The sequence below is a fragment of the Physella acuta genome, unplaced genomic scaffold (genome assembly GCF_028476545.2).
Source record: "Physella acuta isolate Inbredline_101_S28 unplaced genomic scaffold, ASM2847654v3 ptg000524l, whole genome shotgun sequence".
Lineage (NCBI taxonomy): Eukaryota > Metazoa > Mollusca > Gastropoda > Physidae > Physella > Physella acuta.
Genome location: NW_026732043.1, coordinates 168,765 through 192,086, shown reverse-complemented (window position 1 = coordinate 192,086; position 23,322 = coordinate 168,765). Strand labels below are relative to the sequence as shown.

The window sequence follows — 23,322 nt, the reverse complement described above, 5'->3', positions numbered from 1 at the left end:
GACCACTAATGCTTCTATTCCGGTTAGACCCAAATGATTTAGCTATACTAATATACTAATATAGGCCCGAAATATATGAAAAGAATGTAGACCTCATTATGTGTGAGGCAGTATGTTGGAGGAAACGCCCGGATGTTCTTGTAATGGATTCTTTTCTCCGGAAGGGGGGGGGGGGGGCGAGAATAGTTTAACTATATATTTTCTAGATTACATAAAGTTTGGAAACTGTTGATCTATAACGCTTTTTAAAATTAAATCTTTATTAAAACGTTTTTACACTCAAACAAAATACCCATTTATATCCTCCGATACCTATTGAAATAAATTATTATTAGCTAAACATTGTTTCTAGCACCATTACCTCAATCCGAACTTTTGTTTGTTTTCCAATGTAGACCTGAATCTAATTATATTCCTGAAGCTAACTCTAATTTAACTAACTGAACCGAAGCTTATTCCTGACTCTACTAATAATCGTTATTTTTTTTTAAAGATCCTTAAGTATAGACCTATTTTTTAATTTTTTTTAAAAATAATCTTCAATCCTGATCTGTTTGTCTTTCAGTCTAAACAGTGTAACAAGGGCCTCACTGAGTGCTCCATGAGCATCATGCTCACAATGACCAAAGGCATCTTAGAACTTACTGCCAGGATTTCCTCACAGAAAGACACCATCAAGATGCAGTACACTGACAGTGTAGAGGTAAATGCTAAACTTAAGCTCAAGTAGAGGTTCATGGTACTTAACTAGTAATCGTGAGTTCAAGTACTAGTTACTGGTAAACTTGCGGTAAAGTAGAGGTAACTGGTAAACTTAAGCTCAATTAGAGATTCATGGTAGACGTACTAAACTAGTAATCTTGAGGTAAAATACAAGTAACTCGAAAACTTGGAATAAAGTAAAAGTAACTAGTAAACTAATGGTAAAGTAGAGGTAACTGGTAAACGTGAGGTAAAGTAAAAGTAACTCGTAAACTTGAGGTAAAGTACAAATAACTGGTAAACTTGAGGTAAAGTAGAGGTAACTGATAAACTTGAGGTAAAGTAGAGGCGACTGTTAACTAGTTGATCTGAGCAACTTTGTTATCGTCGGCTAAGCAATCGCCTAATTGCCAATATAGAATGTGTGAGTTAACCAAGCTTCAATATTAACTATTGTAGTGTATATGTATGTTTGTATATCTATGTATGCTCTACCGTGCATAATGCAGACAACCAATTTCTACAGAAAGATAAGTGGCATGATGTGATCGTCTTGGTAACGGAAAACTGGGTTGAGATGAGAGTAAACGAAGGCCACAGAATTGAGATGAAATTCCCGCCCAAGAAAAAACACACCTTCAACTTTGATGGCGAATTTACTGTTGGAAACAACCGACTCATATCCGATGGTATTTTGTGTATTTATTTACATGTATTATGGGTGCAATTTGTCAAAACGGCACGTTAGGAAAAATAGGTTTAAATAATAGATCATAGGCTATCACCATTTTTTTTATACTTGTCTCTATGCTATTAACATAAAAATTTAGAGATAATTGATATCAAAATATAATGTCTAATACCATAAATTAAACATAGTTTGGTTAACAAAAAAAGTAATTTTAAAAATTGTAAATGAGAAATGTTTTGTTATTTTGAGGATATAACTTTTCAGGGTTTAATGGGAAGATAGCAGCATTGAGAAAAAACTTCAAGATTTTGTTGATGTTCAACATGAAGTCATGGGCTGGATATGGGGTGCCCAGTGCCATTCACAAGGTTAAAAAAATACAACTCAGTAAGCATATTTGAGGGGGCGCACACTGTTTGAAGTATATATCTTGTATCTAAATTCTATTTAGTTCGGGTAAGGTGGACGGGCTTCGATGATCGAGCGATGCCCTCACCCTCCTGGAAGAAATGCTTGAAAAAAAACTCTGATTACAAATACTCATTGATTTACAGAAACGACAGTGCGACACCCAGATTTTAACGGCATCTACTACTCACACCTGTTCTTCCGTGAGACCCACTACCTGCACGTGACCGTCAGCTTCCTCATCACCGGCACCAAAGGCCTGCTGCTCTTCAACGGCGGGAGGCTGGCTGTGTCCTTCGTCAGCGTGGCCATCCTCGACGGGTCCCTCCAGTTCTGCATGAGCTGTGGCTCCAAAAGCGTCTGCCGTAAGGGCTATGAGTTAAAGGTGAACTCAACAGTAGAGGCATGGTCGGGTCGCTGAAGCTCATAGCTGCTAAACCGTAAAGTCCCGAGTTTGAAACCCCGGGGCAGATGAGGTTATGTAGCTGGGGACAGCAGCCAATCTAAGAGAGAAAACTCCAAAATCAAACAACTGCTGCCTTGTAGATTGTGGATGGAAAAATCCAAAAAGAAAAGCAGGCTGAAATTGGAGTCAACGGTCTATACGGCACTTAATAGATTGACACGTAATACTTAATTGTGATGAAGGAAATTGCGTCCAACGTTACCGTTAAGAACTTAGAAAAGAAAAAGAGGCATTTGGAGACAGGAAATGTGCTCAGTATAAACAAAATCATTTTATTTAACTTCAGTGGTGTGTTTATGTACATATAAGTTATTAGTGCCACATATAGTTCTATAGATAACATACATGTTCTTAAGACACAAGAACATGGAATAATACAGAGTTTTAAAAGGTACATTTTTAAAACCAATTGTCGCCACTGGCTTTGTGTCTCCCTCACCTGTCACTTTTGTATGGGCCTCCTACCGCAGCCATTGTTAATTACTTTATTTTACAATCGGGAGGGGCATTGCTATCCCAAACTCTTATCCTTTATCCCGACAAGGGGCATGCAGGTCGTCAAGGCTTTCCATGGGTATTCCGGGGCTAACTCCACCCTCATAGTATTTCCCAAAAGCCCGCAATGTTCAAATGTAGGAACCATGTTCTTTTTATAGACAGGACAGTGGTACCTGCTACAAGTCGTCGCGAAGGAAGGTGAAGGCCAAATACGGCTCAACGAAGGAGATGCCCTGCAAATCATGTGCCAAGCGGGCGAGAAATACCAGCCCCGCAACTCGCTGTACGTAGGGGGCGCTGGTTCAAAGGACTGGGGAGTGATCATTGAACTAACGAAGAACAATTCATTATATTTCGGGGTCATTGACATGATGACTGTCAACGGCTTGCTCGTGACTTACAAGATGGCGACTCTGCTTGACTTTACTGGCATGGTTAACTCCCTTGGATACAGTCTATCAGGTTTGTGAATACAAGTTGAGTTAACCCGTCGTCTGCTTCCTCCGTCTGCGACACTGAGTGACAGGAATGTGTGCCTACATCAAGTCAAATACTAGCTTGAAGAATGTCTATAGGGCTGGTAAGTAGGTCACCAACCAGTTCTACGGCTCAATAAAACCTGCATGAGCCATAGAACTGGTTGGTGACCTAATTACCAGCCCTATTGACGGCAGAGGCGCCACTAGGTCGGGTGACACCTTGTGCGGGAACTCAGTATGTCCAGTGTTTCTTCCAGACTTTTTTCTCCGGGGGGGATGGTGTACATTTTCCGGAGGGGGGGGACACACTAGTAAAAGTATATATTTACTATATATATTCCATCTCGGTAGACTTTCTCGGGGGGGGGGGGGGGGGGGGGGCTCACCTTCTCCCTCCCCCCCCCCCGAAGATATGCCTGGAAGAAACTCTGAGTATGTCACCCTCCACCGTCAACAATTTACTAAAACTATGGGCTGTATTTCTGTCAACCCTACTCCCCTCACAGTTATCATACATACATTTTTACTAACTGGATAAAAAAGCAGAATTTCTCATTAAAATTAGCTTTTTTCTTTTTATTCACCCCTTGTTGAAATGTTATCAGCCGGGCAGTTCCGCGCCTTGTGATTCTATGGTTTAATCATTTTGCGTGACGGGGGTATACAGAAATGACAAAACCAGTGGCGTAGGCAAGGGGGGTTAGGGGGTTATAACCCCTCCCATGGACTCACACCCCTATATATATATATATATATATATATATATATATATATATATATATATATATATATATATATATATATATATATATATATATGTGTGTGTGATTGTATACATATGGAAAACTATTTGAACCCCTCCCATGACCGATTCCTGGACAAAACTATCCAATATTTTTAAAAATCAGATTATGTGAGGGTGGTATTGAGAAACGACAAAACTATCCAATAATTATTTTATTATTTTGCGTGACGGAGGTGTACAGAAATGACAAAAGTATCCCATAATTATTTAATCAGATTACGTGACGGAGGTATACAGAAATGGAAAAACTATCCAATAATTGTTTAATCAGTTTACGCACCGGAGGTATTTCGTGACCGAGGTGTACAAAAATGACAAAACTATTTTATAGAAATGACAAAAGTATTAAATAATTATTCAATCTGATTATGTGACAGAAGTATACAGAAATGACAAAAGTATCCTACATTTTAAAAAATCAGATTACGTGACCGAGGTATACAGAAATGACAAAACTATCCAACAATTATGAAATCAGATTATGTGACGGAGGTATACAGAAATGACAAAACTATCCATCAATTATGTAATCAGATTATGTGACGGATGTATACAGAAATGACAAAACTATCCAATAACTGTTTAATCAGATTACGTGACCGAGGTGTACAGAAATGACAAAAGTATAGCAAGCCTGCAGTGCGGAGTGCCAGATAAAATAAAAAATGTCCACAAGGTCCGGATTGTCTGGTTGGAGAGTATGCGAAGACTGGTGCCAAGTGAGGGGGTGGAGATTATTGATGTGGTAAGTTTACATGTCTATTTGTTGGTTTATTTGTGTTTGTGTGCATCTTTTCTCGTATAAGGCTATCCTTATTCCTTAGTCAGAGGGTATGGACATTGGGGTCATTAGGAAGGGCGACACTGGGCACGGTAGTCTATAGTGTCACTCCCCCCTCTCCGCCCACCGCTATGTATATGGTGTACTAAAACTATACGGAATTTTGTGTCAATCCCCCTCTCCCCCCCCCGATGGTGTAATTCTATGCCTAATTATGTATATAACCTTATTGAGCTATTTAACTTTTAACCCCCCCCCCCCCCCTGCCATCTTGCGCTACTTGGCATGTGCCTAATAATTTTAATATCTTAAAATTGGTGTGTTATATTTCTAAGCAATCATGGTGATGAAAACGTTGGCATATGTTTTTTTTTAAATCAGTAATAGCGCCCTTGATACGTATCTATCTATAGTCATTGTTATCAAATCTCAAATACCAGTCCCATGTCCGATTTGCTTGAAATAATTTGAATTTTAACAGGAATCCAGCAAACAATATGTAAGCAAAGTAAACCTGCATCCCGCACACACCAGCGAAGGCGTGTACGCGTGTCTATTGAGTCAAGATGGGTCGCTCTCTGTTCTGCACGTTTTCCTCGTGTTTCGTACACAAGGTGAGTAAAAAAATATATTTTTTTAAACAAAACAAAATAATCTAATCCGTTTTTAATTAATGAAACTGCAGCTATATAATATTCAGTGTTTTTAGAAAGAATTTTGAATTGTACATCCTAACTAGAAATATAAAAATCTATATAGGTCTTCTCAAGCATAAGTCTTGGTTTACGATTTTCTTCACTAATTACCAGTGGCGGAACTAGAAAAAAAAGGCCCCCCCGCAGAATTTTTTTTTGGGCCCCTATATATATATATATATATATATATATATATATATATATATATATATATATATATATATATATATATATATATATATATATATATATATATATATATGGAAAACAAAGGTCGCACTAAATTTTTAAAAAAAAATGTATCCGGATCCCGAATAAATCAGAGGTTTTCCAACACACGAGCTGGCCCCATTCAGTTTTCCATGTGAGAAGCACGGACTCTCTAAATCTAGTACAACACTCCAAACTGACGCCGGTTTTTATGAGGCTTTCATCAAAACGTTACCAACCGTGTGCCCTGTTTTCCAGAAGTTGAATTAAATGTTAACAGTGTCGGCAGTTCATTTCTTGGATCTTAGGGCGCGGGTTTGTCCACACTACCAACTAGACACGCCAAGGCATGCTGTAAGTCCTTCGGCGACGACCCAGGTGTCAGGGGAGTCACGGGGCTCTTGGAGCTACCGGTTACATTACTGCACGGGTGATGGGTGCAACACATTGTTTCTTCCGGCAGAGCTCCCCCTCCCCCACCCCTCCTCCGAAAACAGTCTACCTAGGAAGAAACATTGGTGCGACACCTAATTAGATTTAGTCATCGAGTGTTGTAGCGAGACTTATTCCTAGTGTTGTGGGAACTTTTAAACGACTGTCTGTGGGGGGCCAACTTGCTCATATGTGATGCGCTCAGGATGACACTGACGCCGGTTGTATTCAAGTAGTAACCTCATCCGTTTATGCAGGATCACGGGGCGCTAAATCACATATTTCCGTTAGGAGTCCCCACTCCAATATGTACAAATGTTAGGCCTATGACAGAAACTTTTGCGGGGCTGTACTCAACAGCTTCCCAAGTTTTCATGGCGATTGGGTGAATGATGCAGTAATGCAAAATAGACAGAAAAATGTTTTTCACATGTACAACTGTATGTGGCCAGGTCACGCGTTGGATAACCTTCTGATTTAGGGGAGGGGGGGGGGGGGACTAACAAAAAGCCAGACCCTCACACACCCCCACCTCAATGACGTCATTTATAAATAGTAATTGACTATTAATAATGTTCAATTAATTCTAAACGTAATTAATTTCTAAATAATTATATAAAAATAATCTTACCTGCCCTGTTTTGTGAATTAGATGTGCCTAATACTATGAAAGTAAATTAATATCTGTTGACTAGATCTAGATCTAGATCTAGTGCTGTCTAGTGTCTGACAAAATGTGCTGAAGTGTTGAATCGTACGGTTAGGAAGTAGTTCATAAACGATACATTTATCTCCTCGATACTTGTGAGGTTGAGAAAGAGGGGTGGGATAGGGGTCGGCTCGGGAAAAAAACTTGAAAGCGACATCAAAACGCCTTGATCTATGTACGTCAGCATCGCCCATTGTAAAACTTACTCAGGGGAGATTATTCCAAGTATAGACTTTAAAAGTTTACTATGATATTTCTCGTAAAAGCAAAAACAAGTAACCGTATATAAAACTGAAGTTTCTAGTATAGTATTATATTATTTTTTTATTATTTGTAGGATGCAAGATACAAATTCAACCACTATCACAAACACATTAACATTGAAAAATGTACAAAGGATTTCGGGTCCCTTACCAATGCCGCCCGCAAAGACGAAAGCCCACTTCATATGTAGCGGCTTTTCGTGCTATGGACTTTGTTGTTTTTTAAAAAGAATTTTGCCGACGACAGCGTGTGTTTGATTGTAGGGAAATAGAACTCGGCCTTGACAATGGTTAAAAAATACAACTATAAATAACTGTTTAAAATATGTAAAAAAATTCGACAATTTTTGAACCCCCTTTTTGGTCCCCATCCCCTGCCTAATCCGCGACAGTACACTTTGGAGGATCGGTTAAACAGTTACGTCCTCTATTTAGCTATTAAAGAGGTGGGGGGCAACGAGTCAAAGAAGTCATTCAAATTTGAAGAGTTGCCTATATTTTACACTGTAGTTTGTGTAATGGATTTTATCTGTTGCGGAAGAGCGTGGTATAGTGACTGTAAAATAAAGATAATCGTACCGCAGCTAGTGTTTTTCTTTTACAAACCAAATATTAAGGCAAAAATGCACGAAAATTAAATTCAAAATTTTTTTAAAAAATATTAATTTTGGTCAGCCGTGGGCCCCTAAACGGCCTGCCCCCCCCCCCCCCCCCCCGCGCATTGCGGGGTCTGGCGGGACTGTAGTTCCGTCGCTGTTCATCAGGTAAATGAACAACTACTGACTAGTGTCTTAAACTAAATGTGCAGGAGTGGTCAGTTTACAGTTCAGTAGTTCATAGACGGTTCGTTAATCTATGCATTACATCTTATTGTAAGATTAAGGGTGTGGTGAGGGGTAGAGGTGAAGGGTAGGGGTGAGAGGGGGCAGGGGAGAGAGTTGGGAAGGTTCATTGGAAGGGGACAAGAAAGCGCCGATGAACATCTACATTAATAGTGCCGACTTTTTCCGGTCGTCTAGAAGACCAGGATAGTCGCCGCAACATTTCCCCAGCCCGATTTCAAAGCGTGCCGGCACAGTCAAATTTCAGATGCTTCGCTGAAGGGAGATAACTTAAACTTTTACAAGTTTATTGATACAGTTGTTAAAGTAAAAATGAACGCAATTATAAATGTACGAGATCGAAATAAATAATTATATTTTTTGTAGAATTCAGGCCAGTAGTTTAAACACACAATCATAGATATGTATTTTAATAATGTAAACAATATAACAATGCTTTTTTGTTCTCCTAGTCGACGCCACTAAAAAGAACGGTAGGCTGCGTCTTTGAAGTTGACTTTATGTCTGGCGGTCTCTCGAGCTATAGTCTGTGCATTTTTATCAAAGACGTTTGCCGACTATCGTGTTTGTTTGTAACTGTAGAAGAAAGATAACTCGACCTCCACCTAATTTATTTTTTTTTTTTTATTTTTTTTTTAAAATAATTTAGCCAGGATTTTTGGGCCCCCAATCGGTCTGGGCCCCACCGCATTGCGGGGTCTGGCGGCACTGTAGTTCCGCCCCTGCTAATTACCCTTTGTAAACGTCCCTTCGGGATTTGTCGCAGTCGGGAAGACATCCATTTAGTCATGTCACATTTGGGAAATCTTCCATTCGGGCAGACATCGATTTAGTCAGGTGTCACACTTGGGCGGAGGCGTATCGAGGGGGGGGGGGGGGGGGCAAGGGGGGGACGGACATATGTCCCCGGGCGCCGACCTTAGGGGGCGCCAAAATGTGTTGGAAAAACAAATTGAAAGTTTGAGGGGGGGATGCAAATCGAAAGTTTGACGTGGGGGGTGCAAATCGGAGGTTGAGGGGGGTGCAAATCGAAAGTTTGAGGGGGGGGGGGGGTTCAAATCGAAAGTTTGTCCCCGGGCGCTGGGAAGGGTCGCTATGCCTCTGCACTTGGGCAAACGTCCATTCGGGCTAACGCTGTTTGGACAAGTGTCTTTCGGGCAATTTTTTTGGAGGGTTTGAGTCTTTTATCCACTTTAGAGCGATGAATCTGAACTTGTTTCCTGAATTCGGAATAAATATTTTGATGCGACAGTCAAGAAATTATATATAGAAGGTAGTGCAACAAACTGATTTAAAAACAAAGATACCAGATAAGCAAAAAGTCGTGAAGAGTTAGCTTTTATAAGAGATTATTTGCGAAATCTTCGTGAAAAAGTTGAAAATCTGCTATATTCCTGGCAAATTTATTATATATGAGCAGGGGTTTTGGCATGTATATTTTTTGTGCAATAACGCAGAAAATAGAATGATGTGCTCAGATTCATCATTTTTTTGGCACAATACAACTACAACACATGAGCTTCGTAAGTTTTGCTAAATAATTTTAAAGGATGTTGGAAAGAAGTGGGACAACGTGGTCAAATGAAAGACTGCAAACCGAAAGTCGCGAGTTCGAATCCGGGTTCAAGTCCATAGAACGTCCCTGAGTCCACCCAACTCTGATGGGTGCCTGACTTACGTCAGGGGAAGGGGTCGTCCATAAATGACGTCACACTTGTAGGGGGGAGGGGGGGTCTGTAATTTTGTGACGGTGTTTGATGAGGAAAGGGGGGGGGGGTTAATGGTGCGACGTCACACTTTTGCATTATAAAAAAGCAATGTTAGAAAACGGATTTTAGACGTTATTTTGCGTTGTAGAAAACTGTTTTAATAAATTGTAATAACAATTGATTAAAATACTCTATTTTGACAGAGTTCAGACAAGATTTTGGAAAAAATAGCTGTTTAAAAAAAATTGTACTGCTGAGGTGTGACGTCATTTTAGGGGGGGGGGGGTCTGGCTTTTTGTGACGACGTGTGACTGAGGGGAGGTAAAAATCGTCCAAAAAGCGTGACGTCATTTATGGATGACCCCGAAGTAAAGAGGTTGGACAACGTTGAGCGAACTATTATTTCCTATGACGAGGTCAAAGAAACAGGTGAACTCTATTTCACTTACCACATCAGGTTCTTAAGGGAACTTTATGTTGTAAAGAAATAAAAACGGTGAAAGATGTTGGAAATAAAAAGTCTCACATTGCCTGCGTTTATGGGACCAAAACAACCACCAATGGATGCGTCAAAATTTATATTTTAAAAGGATGCAAAAAATCTGGGTCACGATTGAGTGTAGGCTATTTTAGGCCGATGTATCATTTTGTTACGCGTGTATGTGAAGCATAAATGTTCCCATGCAGTAACAGGAAGACTGCATGAACTAGTCATAATTCCAGTTTGAACTAAGGAGAAATCAAATGGGAGCCGATGATCATGTTTTTCAATAGACTAAAAATGTAATCAATTTATCGCAACCCCTGCCCCCGTTTTGCGACACCTCTGCACAAGCCCATACATATATAATATAAAAATATGCAATCGACTCCTTTAAAAAAAAAAGTTAAAATGAACCATCTTGTTGCATATTTTGAAGAAAAAAATAGGTGGTAGGCCGATCCTATAGATTTACTTGATTTAGGGTTGATAATAATAAAATAGTGTTGCGTGTTCAATGAAATTCAAGACTTACTGAAGTGAAACCTATGTGAAGTAGAAATTTGCCAAATTGGCAAGAAAGTTATGAAGAATTATCCAGCCTAGTTTTTTTCCTTGGCTATCATTTGTAATAACTTGGAAATAATTTGAATTTTTTAAATTTATGTTGCAGTAAAAATAATAATAGTACATTGAATTCTAGTGAACTAATTTGACGTATGCATACATTTAATGAAATGACTATTTTCATTTAAAAGATATGACTACAAATTCGTACACGGCTCTGGTATATTATTTAAAGTAAAAATGTGTCATCTTTAGAAAAGAAACATTAAAATATTTTTAGTTTTTTTTTATTTTAATTTAGGCTAAAAACTTATAAAATATAAAATGCTTTAGAGTTTAGATTCTAGAATTCTAGATGTAGATCTAGAATATACTAGGCGATCTAACTACTTGCCTCTTATCACATTAGTCCACATTTTTTGAAAGGCTTCTGAAGTTCTGTGTTCAGTGTGTTGTTTGTTTCTAAAACTTTCTTCTACTCTTCAGTTAGAGTTAGAGTAGTCTTAGTCTCTTAGAGGACTTAGACTTAGACCTAGAGTGTCTTAGACTTTAGACCTTAGTGTTGAGCCCTTGCCACAAATAAGTTAAAATAACAGAGGGTCGGGTAAGGGAAGAAAAAGTGTTAAGAATTTTAATTAGTATAATAAAATTAATATAATTAATAATTAGATTCTACATTGATAAATATTATAATTTAAATTAATATTAGATTCTAAATACTGCTATTTTCATTTTAGATATCTGTATATTGAAGTATATTGTATATTTAACTTATTTATTATTTATATATAATACTAAAATAGTAGGTTGTAAACTATACTACTAACTTAGTAACTAGGTATATAGTAATATACTAAAAAAAAGTTAATAAACTATTATTTATAAGAAGGCAAGAGATGGGGGGGGGGGTGGCGCAGTTAGTGTGGCTAACACTTTTTGTAAGTAGAATAAAGTAAGGGGTCGTCCATAAATAACGTCACACTCGATGGGGGGAGGGGGGTCTGTAATTTTGTGACGCTGTGTGATAAGGAGGGGGGGGGGGGTTCAGCTGGTGCAATGTCACACTTTTGCATTATAAAAAAGCAATGTTAAAAACTAATTTAAGATGTTATTTTGCGTTTTAGAAAACTGTTTTTAATAAATTGCAATAGAAATTGATTAAAATACTCAGACAAGTTCAGACAAGATTTCGGAAAAATATTGATGTTATAAGAAAAATTCAACTGCAATTTTGAGGGGGGGGGGGGGTTGTAGGCTGAGGTGTGTTGTCATTTTAGGGGTGGGGGTCTGGCTTTTTGTGATGATGTGTGACGGAGGGGAGGGGGGAGGTAAAATTCGTCCAAAAAAGCGTGACGTCATTTATGGATGACCCCTAATAAAATTTTGATCATTATAAATCTAGATCTACCTGCCTCTGCTCATTTAGTATTTTGAATTTTGTGATGATTTGGGAGGGGGGTAAAATTGTCAAATCAAACAAGATGTCATTTTTGGATGACCCATCAGTGAAGAACAAAAGAAGGTAAATTGTATTAATTATAGGTCTAGGCCTATTGATTAACTAATATAATATATATTACTGTTGGCCTATAGTAGGCCTCCTATAATATATGATAAGGCCTATTCAAAGTTGATTTTTAAAGTGAAGAGAAGATGCATCATTTTTTCATTTCATTTCTGACATCCAGTTTTAGATAACTTTTACAATAGAGATAAGAGTTTATAAAGTGGCATGTAAAACACATATAAAATTGAAAGATTTATTTTAAAAAATACATTTTAAATATTAATGAAGATGAGAATACCATGTGAAATAATATTCTATTAGTAACATTGCAACATTTTTCCTGTCATGATATGAACTCTATTTAATAATATATGAAACAACTTATGATTTTGTAATTTACTAGAATTTTTTTTCTTTTGAACAATTTTAAGATTAAATAAAAATAGGAAAATATTGAATATATTTCATAATTCAAGCCACTGCATAAACAATTATATTTACAAATAATATTGTAAACTGAGAAATTTTGAGTAATGCTGGAAATACAGAACTGTATGAATTAAATGATGCATATTTCCAAATTCACTGCAGGCCGCACCAAAAGAGATACGGAAGATATTGATGAAAATGAAGATGAACTTAATTTCGTAGAGGTAGTAACTGCCAGGAGTAAATATGAAATGACAGAAGGTAATACTAATACAAGTGGAAAAAAAAAGGAATTTTTTTTAAAAAACTTGACTGAAAGTAGCATCTTGTATTCAAAACTTTTTACTCAATGACTTTTCTTTTGCAGATGAAAAGGCCTCTCATGCAGAGTGGGTGGTATTAATCGTTCTCCTTGTTCTTATTCTCTTTTGCTTCTGCCCTACAGTATGTTACTGTTGCACCAAAGATCATCCAATATGGGATCCATGCAGGTTAAAAAAAAGTTTACTTACCTTCTTATACTGGTTAGTTAGAAAATCAGTCTAAAAAGTTTTATTTGCCTATAAATAAAATGGTTCTGAATTAATTTTTGTTGAAATTCAAGTGGAAAAAAATCATAAAATTGTATCATGTTTTTGTGCATTTATCTTATTAAAAACTAATTTCTCTAAACTTTTATTACTTTAATTAGGGTAGTCGTATTTATTAAGAAGCCTTATAAATTGCTTACATTTTTATTTTAAACTAGTAAAATAATGCAAGATTTGTTTTAAATGTTAAAAGATATGTAATACATTTTTAGGAGGACCTTCAATACATGGTATTGCAAAATATCTGGCAGAGATTGTGATGATCTTGTGGAAGACGATTACCTCATGTAAGTCTTATTTGCAAACTACAATATCATTGTCTTGATGTGTCCCGAACCCATACCACCCGCATGGTAGCCATTCCACTACCATCTTAGCTATAGGGACGGAGTGGTCTAGCGGTAGTGAGCTGGATTGCTAACCCATAAGTCTCGAGTTCGAATCCGGGTTCAAGTCAGTAGACCGTCCCTGAGTCCACCCAACTCTGATGGGTACCTAACTCACGTCAGGGAAAGCTAACTCACGTTAAGGAAAGCTAAGGCGGCTGGGGATAGTGCTGACCACACTATCTCTTCATATGCCGAGGTCACAGAAACAAGTGAACTCTACTTCACTTGCCCCATAGACCGTCAGGTTTGAAAGGGAAACTTTACTTAGAATATCATTGGCACGCTTTCTAGACTCTCAAAATATATATTAAAATTTTTTTTTTTTCACGGTTTTGAAAAATATAAACTACAAAAGCTATAATGATAAAGCCTATTCTAAATTGTAGTCTCTTAGAAAGGGTTATATTATTTATGGGCAGTGGAGAATTAAGCGGAAGTTTACAGTTCACTAGGCAACAATCATTAGCCCTATGAATATAAGGGTCCAAAATGCTGTTCTACAACTATTTTTGATCTTGTTGTTAATCGTCAAAGGAGGATATGGGTACTTTTCAACTAGCAACCCAAAGCTTAGGCCACTTTAGTTCATGGGTTGTAATAGTCCCAGGGGGTGTTAAACCATCTGGAGGAAAAGAAAAGTGTGCACTCTAACAATGGAACTGAGATAGTATAAACAGGTTAAGTCCGATAGTGGAATCATAAAACCCTAAGAAAATATTTTCAATTTTGGATCAACATTTTCATTGAGTTGTTTCATAGGTTTTGTTTATAATAACTAAATGAAATTATATAGGATTGCATTAGCTGCCATTCACATTGTCAAAAATATTTTTATGTTATGTTAATTTGCATGTTACATGAAAGTATTAGGACTCTACTTTGTTGTACCTTTCATAATATTGGAGTAAGTATCTGTACATTTATCCCTGCCCTCTGCTATAGCATCAAGTTTTTTTTCATATAATCTAAACAAGGTAATTAAAAAGTCTAGTGACAATTTTAGCGCAATTTCCTTATGTTATCTAAAAATAGCTCTGTCGTAGCGTAAATCAAGAGCAGGGTTAGTAAAACCATTGGTTAAAATACATGTTTTATTTACAATAGAGTTACATGACTAAAAACCATTGCGCGCCTAGCTACCGAACGTGATGGCGCAGCTATTGAACGTGATGACGTGTGTGGTGTGGTTGGATAAAAATGCCTACTAATTCGGTCAAAATTTTAATTAATTCAAAAAAATGTTTGTGACCGAACGAAAGGATATTTTTGAAAACTTTCTTCGGCAATATTGTTCTAAATTATGGCAGGAATCGATTGGTACATGTTTCAAGTCGCTAAATGGTCTGGTTGCCGAGATATAGCCCAAAAACTGCATTTTTTTGAGGTTTTTTGGCTTTTCCTGGAAATACATGAAAGAAACCCGGAATTTTTTTGGCCTATGTTCATCCTCGTAACTTGCTTAACATAATTGCTTTTGGAACTAGTCCTCGATATTGCTTCGTTGAGGAGGAGATACGACTTAAAGCTGCGGACACACATCCATTCATACATCCAGAAATGACGGGTTAATAAACGCAATTCTCCAGAATGGAAATTGCGCTAAAAAAATTTCTTACTGTTTTAAAACACAAAAGAGCGCTATAAAAATAACTTTAACTGTTTTTTTTTTAAGAAAATTTTCTAAAAAGTAGCTTTTATTTTATAATTTAGTTGAAACCATTAATTTTCAAAGAATAGAACATGAGCTCAATATTTTACAGGGAAGAATCTGAAACAGAACCAGAGCCTGACAGTGATGAGGACCCAGTTCCAAAAAGTAAAAACAACATGAAGAAAAAAACACCATCTCCAGCTAAGAAAAAACCAAAGCCCCAGAAAAAAACTGTAAAAGGTAAGAGAGCAAGGTTAAATTTTGTATTACAAATTATTAAAAATTATTTAAATAACAATATTTACCAATAAAACAATCTTTTTCAAAGTGTATAAATAGTTACAGATATCGTTACATTCTTTTCATGTGTCAGTTTAATGTGTCTTATTTAAACCAGTGAAAGAAGGGAAAGCAACCCCCCCACCAAAAGCTGCTGTAGGAAAGCCTGAGAAAAAATCAGCACTCAAGGCTAAGGAAGAAGACGTTAGTCCAACACAAGATGGTAGGAAGGGGCCTAGAAAATTATATGTCTGCAAACAAGTCCCCTATCCTTGTATGCCACCGTGGGCTAGCCCCTGTATGCCACCCGGCATGAGACCCTGTATGACACCATGCATGACACCTGCTATGAGACCATGTATGACACCTTACATGCATCCTTGCATGCAACCTTGCATGCAACCTTGCATGACACCTGTTGCAAGACCATATATGACACCTTGTATGACACCTTGCATGCAGCCTGTTATGAGACCATGTCCAACACCTTGTATGACACCTTGCATGTCACCTGCTGTGAGACCATGTCCGACACCTTGTGCGACACCTTGTGTGTCTCCTTGTGCGACATCAATGGTCAACCCTTGCAGGTCACCATGTGGTTCACCATGTATACAAGGTTACTCACCATGTATACCTCAGCCTTGCATGCCTCAACCATGCATGCCTCAACCATGTATGCCTCAACCCTGCTCACCTCAACAATATATGCCTTATCCATGTAGACCTCAACCTTGTATACCACAACCCTGCACACCTCGACCCTGCATACCTCAACCGTGTAGACCTCAACCTTGCACACCTCAACCGTGTATACCTCAACCTTGTATACCTCAGCCCTGTAGACCTCAGCCCTGCATACCTCAACCCTGCATACCTCAACCCTGCATACCTCAGCCCTGCACACCTCGAGCATATTTTCCTCAATCATGTAGATCTCAACCCTGCATACCTCAACCAAGCCCACCTCATTATTTTCCTCAACAATACAGACCTCAACCATGCAGATCTCAACCTTGTGTACCTCTATCTGGCTCCCGTCCTCAGTCTCACTCAGGTTCTCCTCCACCACGCAAATCAAGACAAAACCAAATGAACAACCCTCAAGCTAGCCAAATTAACAACCCTCAATCTAGCAGAACTCGCAACTCTCAAGCAAGCCGATCTCATAGCCCTCAAACTGGCCACATTAACAACCCTCAAGCTAGCCAAATTAACAACCTTCAATCTAGCAGAACTTACAACTCTCAAACTGGCCAGATTAACAACCCTCAATCTAGCAGAATTCACAACTCTCAAGCAAGCCGATCTCATAGCCCTCAAACTGGCCAAATTAACAACCCTCAATCTAGCAGAATTCACAACTCTCAAGCAAGCCGATCTCATAGCCCTCAAACTGGCCAAATTAACAACCCTCAATCTAGCAGAATTCACAACTCTCAAGCAAGCCGATCTCATAGCCCTCAAACTGGCCAAATTAACAACCCTCAATCTAGCAGAATTCACAACTCTCAAGCAAGCCGATCTCATAGCCCTCAAACTGGCCAAATTAACAACCCTCAATCTAGCAGAATTCACAACTCTCAAGCAAGCCGATCTCATAGCCCTCAAACTGGCCACATTAACAGCCCTCAAGCTAACCGAATTACTAACCCTCAGTCTAGCAGAAATTACAACCCTCAAGCTAGCCAAATTAACAACCTTCAACCTAGCCGAACCTACAACCCTCAAGCTAGCAGAATTAACAACCGTCAAGCTAGCCAAATGAACAACCCTCAGGTTAGCCATACTAACAACCCTCAAGGTATCCAAATTTACAACCCTCAAACTGGCCTAGTTTACGACCATCAAACTGGCCAAACATACGACCCTCTAACTGGCCAAACTTACAAAACTCAAGGTAGCCAAAATTTCAACCCTCAAACTAGCCAAATTTTCAACCCTCAAACTGGCCTAGTTTACGACCCTCAAACTGGCCAAACATACGACCCTCTAACTGGCCAAACTTACAAAACTCAAGGTAGCCAAAATTTCAACCCCCAAACTAGCCAAATTTTCAACCCTCAAACTAGCCAAATTTACAACCCTCAAACTGGCCTAGTTGACGACCCTCAAACTGGCCAAACATACAACCCTCTAACTGGCCAAACTTACAAAACTCAAGGTAGCCAAAATTTCAACCCTCAAACTAGCCAAATTTTTAACCCTCAAACTGGCCTAGTTTACGACCCTCAAACTGGCCAAACATACGACCCTCTAACTGGCCAAACTTACAAAACTCAAGGTAGCCAAAATTTCAACCCTCAAACTAGCCAAATTTTGAACCCTCAAACAAGCCAAATTTACAACCCTCAAACTGGCCTAGTTTACGACCCTCAAACTGACCAAACATACGACCCTCTAACTGGCCAAACTTACAAAACTCAAGGGAGCCAAAATTTCAACCCTCAAACTAGCCAAATTTTCAACCCTCAAACTGGCAAAGTTTATGACCCACAAACTGGCCAAACTTACAACCCTCAAATTGGACAAATTTATGACCCACAAACTGGCCAAACTTACTACCCTCAAACTGGACAAATTTATGACCCCCAAACTGGCCATACTTACAGCCCTCAACCTGGCCAAACTTACAACCCACAAACTGGCCAAATTTATGACCATCACACTAGCCAAATGCACAACCCTAGAGCTAGTCAAGTGCTCAGCTCTCAGGCCAGCCAGATGTACAATGCTTATGGTACCCAAACTAGCAACCCTTATGGTACCCAAACTGTCAACCCTTTTGGCACACAAACTAGCAGCCAATTTGGCATCCAAACTTGCAACCCTAATGGTACCCAAACCTGCATTCCTTATGGGACCCAAACTAGCAACATTCAAGCTACCCAAACTAACAGCCTTCAAGGTACCCAAACTAACAACCCTAGGGGTACCCAAACAAGGAAACCATTAACTAGCTCAACAGGTGTTAATCCAGGTTGGTCACAATCTAGGTCTTTGTCACCTGGTGTCACCCCTCGCCCACCATCTAGTAACTTTAACTTCAACACGTCTTCTGCAACACCCAATGTACTGTCTAGTGTGAGTGCTCGCAGACAGAAAAACTACGATTTTGTTGATCAAATCACTGTAACTATCCCTCCAGCCAGAACCTACAAACCGAAGGTTGAGCGACATAAAAACATGTGCAATTTCTCACACTTTCCATGTCAGCCCTCATACAATCCTTATGCCTTGTGTGCACCCTACAACACTTCAGGGTCTATTGAAGCTGTTGATTTGCTTCACAACCCTTACTTCATGACCCCTTTTGTCAACCAACCAAGGCCAGCTAAAAACAAAAGTCAAAACAAGGATGAGTTGAATTTTTCTGAAAACAATTCCACTCTGGGAGTTAAAAGAGGTCAGAAAAAGAAAGCGAAACAAATTTACCTACACACCAACACAACTTTAATTAGCACAAACCTTTCTGAGTACTCACAAAGTGAAGAAACTGAATGATCTAAGGAGCTATAAATATTTGGTGTGAAGATAGAATATTGTATACATAAGAAACCATGTAAACCACACATTGTTAGATATTATATATACTGTTTATATTATATTTCATCAAAAGTGTACATAGTGCTCATAATTGATGAAATGTTTACACAAATTTACTGATTTCATAATGTGAAAGTTATCAATGCATTCATACAGCTTCATGTTTTATTTTAATATGAATAAATTTATGAGGCCAATGTGTTATGTTGTTTTTCTTTTATAAAAACAAATGCATTTTTAAATTAAATTTTGTAATTGTTTATTACTTTTTACATGTGAAAAAAACCTTTAATTAAGTTCAACAATTTTATCACAAATTCCATTATGGACCTGCTTATCTGTCTTGACAGTAGTCAAATTTTCTTCAATGAAGGACTTGACTGTATTCACCTCCTCATATTCTGAATGTTTTGTCTCTGTATAAAAGTCATTTTTTTTTAAATAATTTAATCAGGCAACAATAAAATAACTCTTTTTTAATAAGCAGTACTGGTTAAGATAGCTCAAAAAGTTAACTTTATTTTATAATGTATTAACTAGAAATACATTTCTAAAATGTACACATTTCTGTTACTAAATTAAAACAAACCTATTTCAAACTGTAATATTGGCAAAAGCTGATGCATTCCCATTCCATACCGCTGAAGCCAGCTCAGTAAGAAAAGCAATTTCTTCTCTGCTTTAAAGACAGCTGATTTTAATGATTTCAAATCTTCCGATGGGTTTTCTTGATCAAGAAGCTCTAACAACAAAAAGTTTTAATATAAATCAATAATTTATGAAACAAATAGTGTTCAGTTTACGATTCTGCTGTCTATAATTAGAAACCAACCTGCTTTAATCACAGTAAGTGATGACTTTAATAATACAACAAGGTCTGACAGGGCAGAAGACATAAATGTGAGGTTTGGTACCCTGCCTGGACCAGATATGATCATCTTCACATCCTCCAGAAGTGTAAAAAAGAACTTAGTTGATGCTTGATCTTTGACTTCTTTTCCTTTCTGCAATTTTTTAACAGTAATTATTTGTACCTTGTAAAACAAAATATATTGGTATGTATCAATAAAGTATCTATGTGTGATAGTTTGTCCATTGCAATATTTCAATTGAAAACAAATCTAATAGTTCTAAAAGCAATAAATACAAAAAAAATAATATTACATAAGTATAAGTGAAAAAGGTAGGAATTTTAGGTTGGATTTTGATTAGCTATTCTATCTTCTCTCCCTTGTACATTACTGCCCTTTCCTACAAAAAGGTAAGTATACTTGATCACCACTGTACTATTTATATTGTTCTAAAGAGAAAGTCAAGCTCTTACTTTATGAAGAAATTCTATTCCAGTTTGAACAGCTTCACCAACACTAGAAAAGTTACTTTGATCTTTTAGAACCTGACACGACTCCATCAAGTCCTGTGATACAAATGTACAACTGACTAATCAATTGCAAACATTTTAAAACAGTTTAACTTAATTTGATCTAATCAGATCTCACATCTTAGTCAAATCAAAGTTTTCTATACATCAATACATATAAGTAGAGCTTATCTAATTTTGTCTAGGCTGTATGAAGCCATTAAAAAATATTACACAGTCAGTATTCAAAAAGGTACCAAAAATGTTACAACTGAGTAGGTATTAATTTCATACTTAGCTATTGCACTTAAACAAACAAGATTACCTGAGCACTATCAAAAGGGCACTCTAAGTGATTTCCATTGTGAACTCTTGTTATATACGCATAAGAAAATAAGATGTTTATCAAGTTAAATCTTAAATTAGCAGAAGGTTTATTTTTCTGTGAATGAATAAAACATACTTTAGTTTGAAAATATTAAAATAATATTAATTTCATTTTATTAAGAAAGAACTATTATTATTCAGCATTGTAATTGTAGGTAATATAGATGTTAAATTCACCTTAATTAAAATTTGAATCATTGCTAAAGCAAATAAAAGGTAGAATTTTAAAGAAGTTACTCACTTTAAGAATATCATTTATGTCAGGCACATCAGGTAAACAGGTGGGCATTTGTTCTTTAGCACTTTTATTATTTTTTTCTTGTTCTGAGATGAGGCTATGATTTATCTAAAATGGGTAAACCAATGTATTGTTTCTTTACTACGTGAAATATTTTTAAAAGCCTATAAATTTAAGCGCCAATAATACTTTAGATAAAATTATTAGACTTATATATATTTAAATATATATACATATATGTATATACAAAAAACATACACACACACACACAAATATATATATATATATATATATATATATATATATATATATATATATATATATATATATATATATATATATATATATATATATATATATATATATATATATATATAAACTACATCAATATGTTAGAGTTTAAACTAACTAAATATGTGACATTGAGCATACACATTTATGCAAATTTCACCTCAGATCTCCACCAAGGTGTCCAAATTTCAATCAAATGAGACAACCGTCCATCTTGAAGTTTGCGCGCAAAGTCCTCTTTTTCTTTTTGAGTTAGTCTACTCCAAACCAAGCTGTATTCTTTATCTATATTGTCAAATAATAATTATTAAATGATTTAAAATATTTTTAAAAATATAACTAATTTTTACTGTTTTTCTTGAAAGATAGACAAAACTTTTTATGAAGTAGCACCAACACTTACCCAGATCTAAGCCAGAAATTCTTTCTGCAAGGTCATCTTCAAGATCTGGAAAGATGTAACATGTCATTTAACTTTAAGTAATCATAATCAGGCTTCAATAACTTTTCACCGAGTTTTACCCAAAGAATCTGGAATTTAAACTCAATGTATACTAACATCTGTTTTAATTTGAATTATTCTTTGAATATTACCTGTGGTTGACTATTGGTATTTACAATGAAGCCAAGTACTAATGAAAGTATTTTAGGTTATAAGTTCCAAAATCTAAAAATCCTAAAAGCATGATTTATAAAAGAGATTTTACATTAAGGAGTAGTAAAAATATTCATTTGACTTGAACAACGTTATTACATACCTTCATCTGATTCATCAGCCTTTTGTTCCAAATCTTTGTTAAGCATGTCCAAAACTTTTTGTCTGTCTTCTGGCCTTTTAAAAAAAAAAAAGAAAACATTAGAAAATATAGGCTATGTATTTTAATAGTACTTTTACTAGCAACAAGTGATTTTAAATAGATACTATTTGATCAAATGTCTTGATAAATGATTTTTAAAATGGTATCAAACTGTAATAATAGCTTTAAAAACTGATACAAACAATTATTGTTATATCCATTATTTTGCCTAAACAGATCTTGAGGCTTATTACCCATTGGTCATTTCTTTAAGCTCGTTTAAGACCCAGTCTTTATAAAAGGCTTCAGAGCATCCACCATGTTTCTCACTTTGATAACATTGAACAGAACAATAACTGATGTTGCAGCGTGGACAAGTGTACTTTGCATCAGCATTTAAACACCTAGAATTTTTAAAAAAAAACATGATTTATTAAACATTTTAGTGCATTACTCAGAATTTAGTTATTGTTTTTAATTAAAGTTTACTTCAACAAAAAAAAAGAAATTACTAGTCTCGGCTGATATTTTACGTACCTAAAACGATAGATTACCCACACTACTAACTAATAATCAAATACCAGAATATTGGAAAAGTAATGTTAGTGGCTCTTTAAAAACTGGGAAATTTTGTAAATTGTAACTTTTGGCTCTTTCGTCTCAAAAGGTTGCCGACCCCTGATCTAGATTCAGGTCTAAGTCTAACTATTACTATAGTTTACTATAGTCAATAAAGATGGATGAGTTTAAATTAGGCTTATGTAAAGATTAGGCTATAGATCTTCGAAATGATTATCATACAATTTGCAAATTATAGATGGCGAGGATGAACTGAATGAGGAATTATTCGCATCGCCTTGAGTAGCCGAAATTTGTAAACAATGTACTTTGTTGTCTGCCATGATGTAGTCTATAAACTAGATCTAGATCTAGAAACTAAGTACCGGAACATAAAATGTATTTTTTCTTTGAAAGGCGGAAATATTTTAATTTATTTTTACAATATAAATTCGACATCACTCGTTAAATCACAATGCATTGATCATAGATAATTCGAAGAGCTTAAAAGTGTAACATTCATTCAGACAGTATTTAAAATTAAACGCTGAACACCTTTCGT

At 36.6% G+C, this 23,322-nt stretch overlaps 2 protein-coding genes across 2 annotated transcripts in view; one reads left to right on the top strand and one right to left on the bottom strand.

Annotated features, from left to right (window-relative positions):
• The window catches only part of LOC131945116 (uncharacterized), a 35,717-nt gene extending 16,617 nt beyond the window's left edge, over nucleotides 1–19,100 (top strand). The window contains 12 exon segments of the mRNA XM_059306116.1: nucleotides 566–703; nucleotides 1,229–1,391; nucleotides 1,658–1,780; nucleotides 1,948–2,186; nucleotides 2,924–3,227; nucleotides 4,640–4,794; nucleotides 5,312–5,444; nucleotides 12,837–12,935; nucleotides 13,042–13,165; nucleotides 13,477–13,551; nucleotides 15,414–15,544; nucleotides 15,702–19,100. Coding sequence (XP_059162099.1) covers nucleotides 566–703; nucleotides 1,229–1,391; nucleotides 1,658–1,780; nucleotides 1,948–2,186; nucleotides 2,924–3,227; nucleotides 4,640–4,794; nucleotides 5,312–5,444; nucleotides 12,837–12,935; nucleotides 13,042–13,165; nucleotides 13,477–13,551; nucleotides 15,414–15,544; nucleotides 15,702–19,087 — 5,070 coding nt within the window. The 3' untranslated portion in view covers nucleotides 19,088–19,100.
• Nucleotides 19,101–19,278: 178 nt separating this feature from the next.
• On the bottom strand, nucleotides 19,279–23,113 carry LOC131945102 (zinc finger HIT domain-containing protein 2). Its single transcript, XM_059306090.1, has 11 exons — nucleotides 23,004–23,113; nucleotides 22,457–22,606; nucleotides 22,164–22,237; nucleotides 21,809–21,853; nucleotides 21,566–21,690; nucleotides 21,118–21,222; nucleotides 20,815–20,931; nucleotides 20,454–20,546; nucleotides 19,962–20,133; nucleotides 19,719–19,871; nucleotides 19,279–19,545 (listed from the first exon to the last, which is right to left on the bottom strand). Exons 1-11 carry the CDS (start codon nucleotides 23,102–23,104, stop codon nucleotides 19,418–19,420), a joined length of 1,263 nt encoding a protein of 420 aa, XP_059162073.1. The 5' UTR covers nucleotides 23,105–23,113; the 3' UTR covers nucleotides 19,279–19,417.
• Nucleotides 23,114–23,322: the final 209 nt, after the last annotated feature.

Excerpts from the sequence above, each read along its gene's own strand:
- LOC131945102 (XM_059306090.1), bottom strand. The coding sequence starts at position 23,104 with ATGGCAGACAACAAAGTACATTGTTTACAAATTTCGGCTACTCAAGGC. Across the intron at positions 21,691-21,808 it reads AATTTCTGGCTTAGATCTGG|ATAAAGAATACAGCTTGGTT; the intron begins GTAAGTGTTGGT and ends TTGACAATATAG. Across the intron at positions 21,223-21,565 it reads CACCTTGGTGGAGATCTGAG|ATAAATCATAGCCTCATCTC; the intron begins GTGAAATTTGCA and ends TACCCATTTTAG.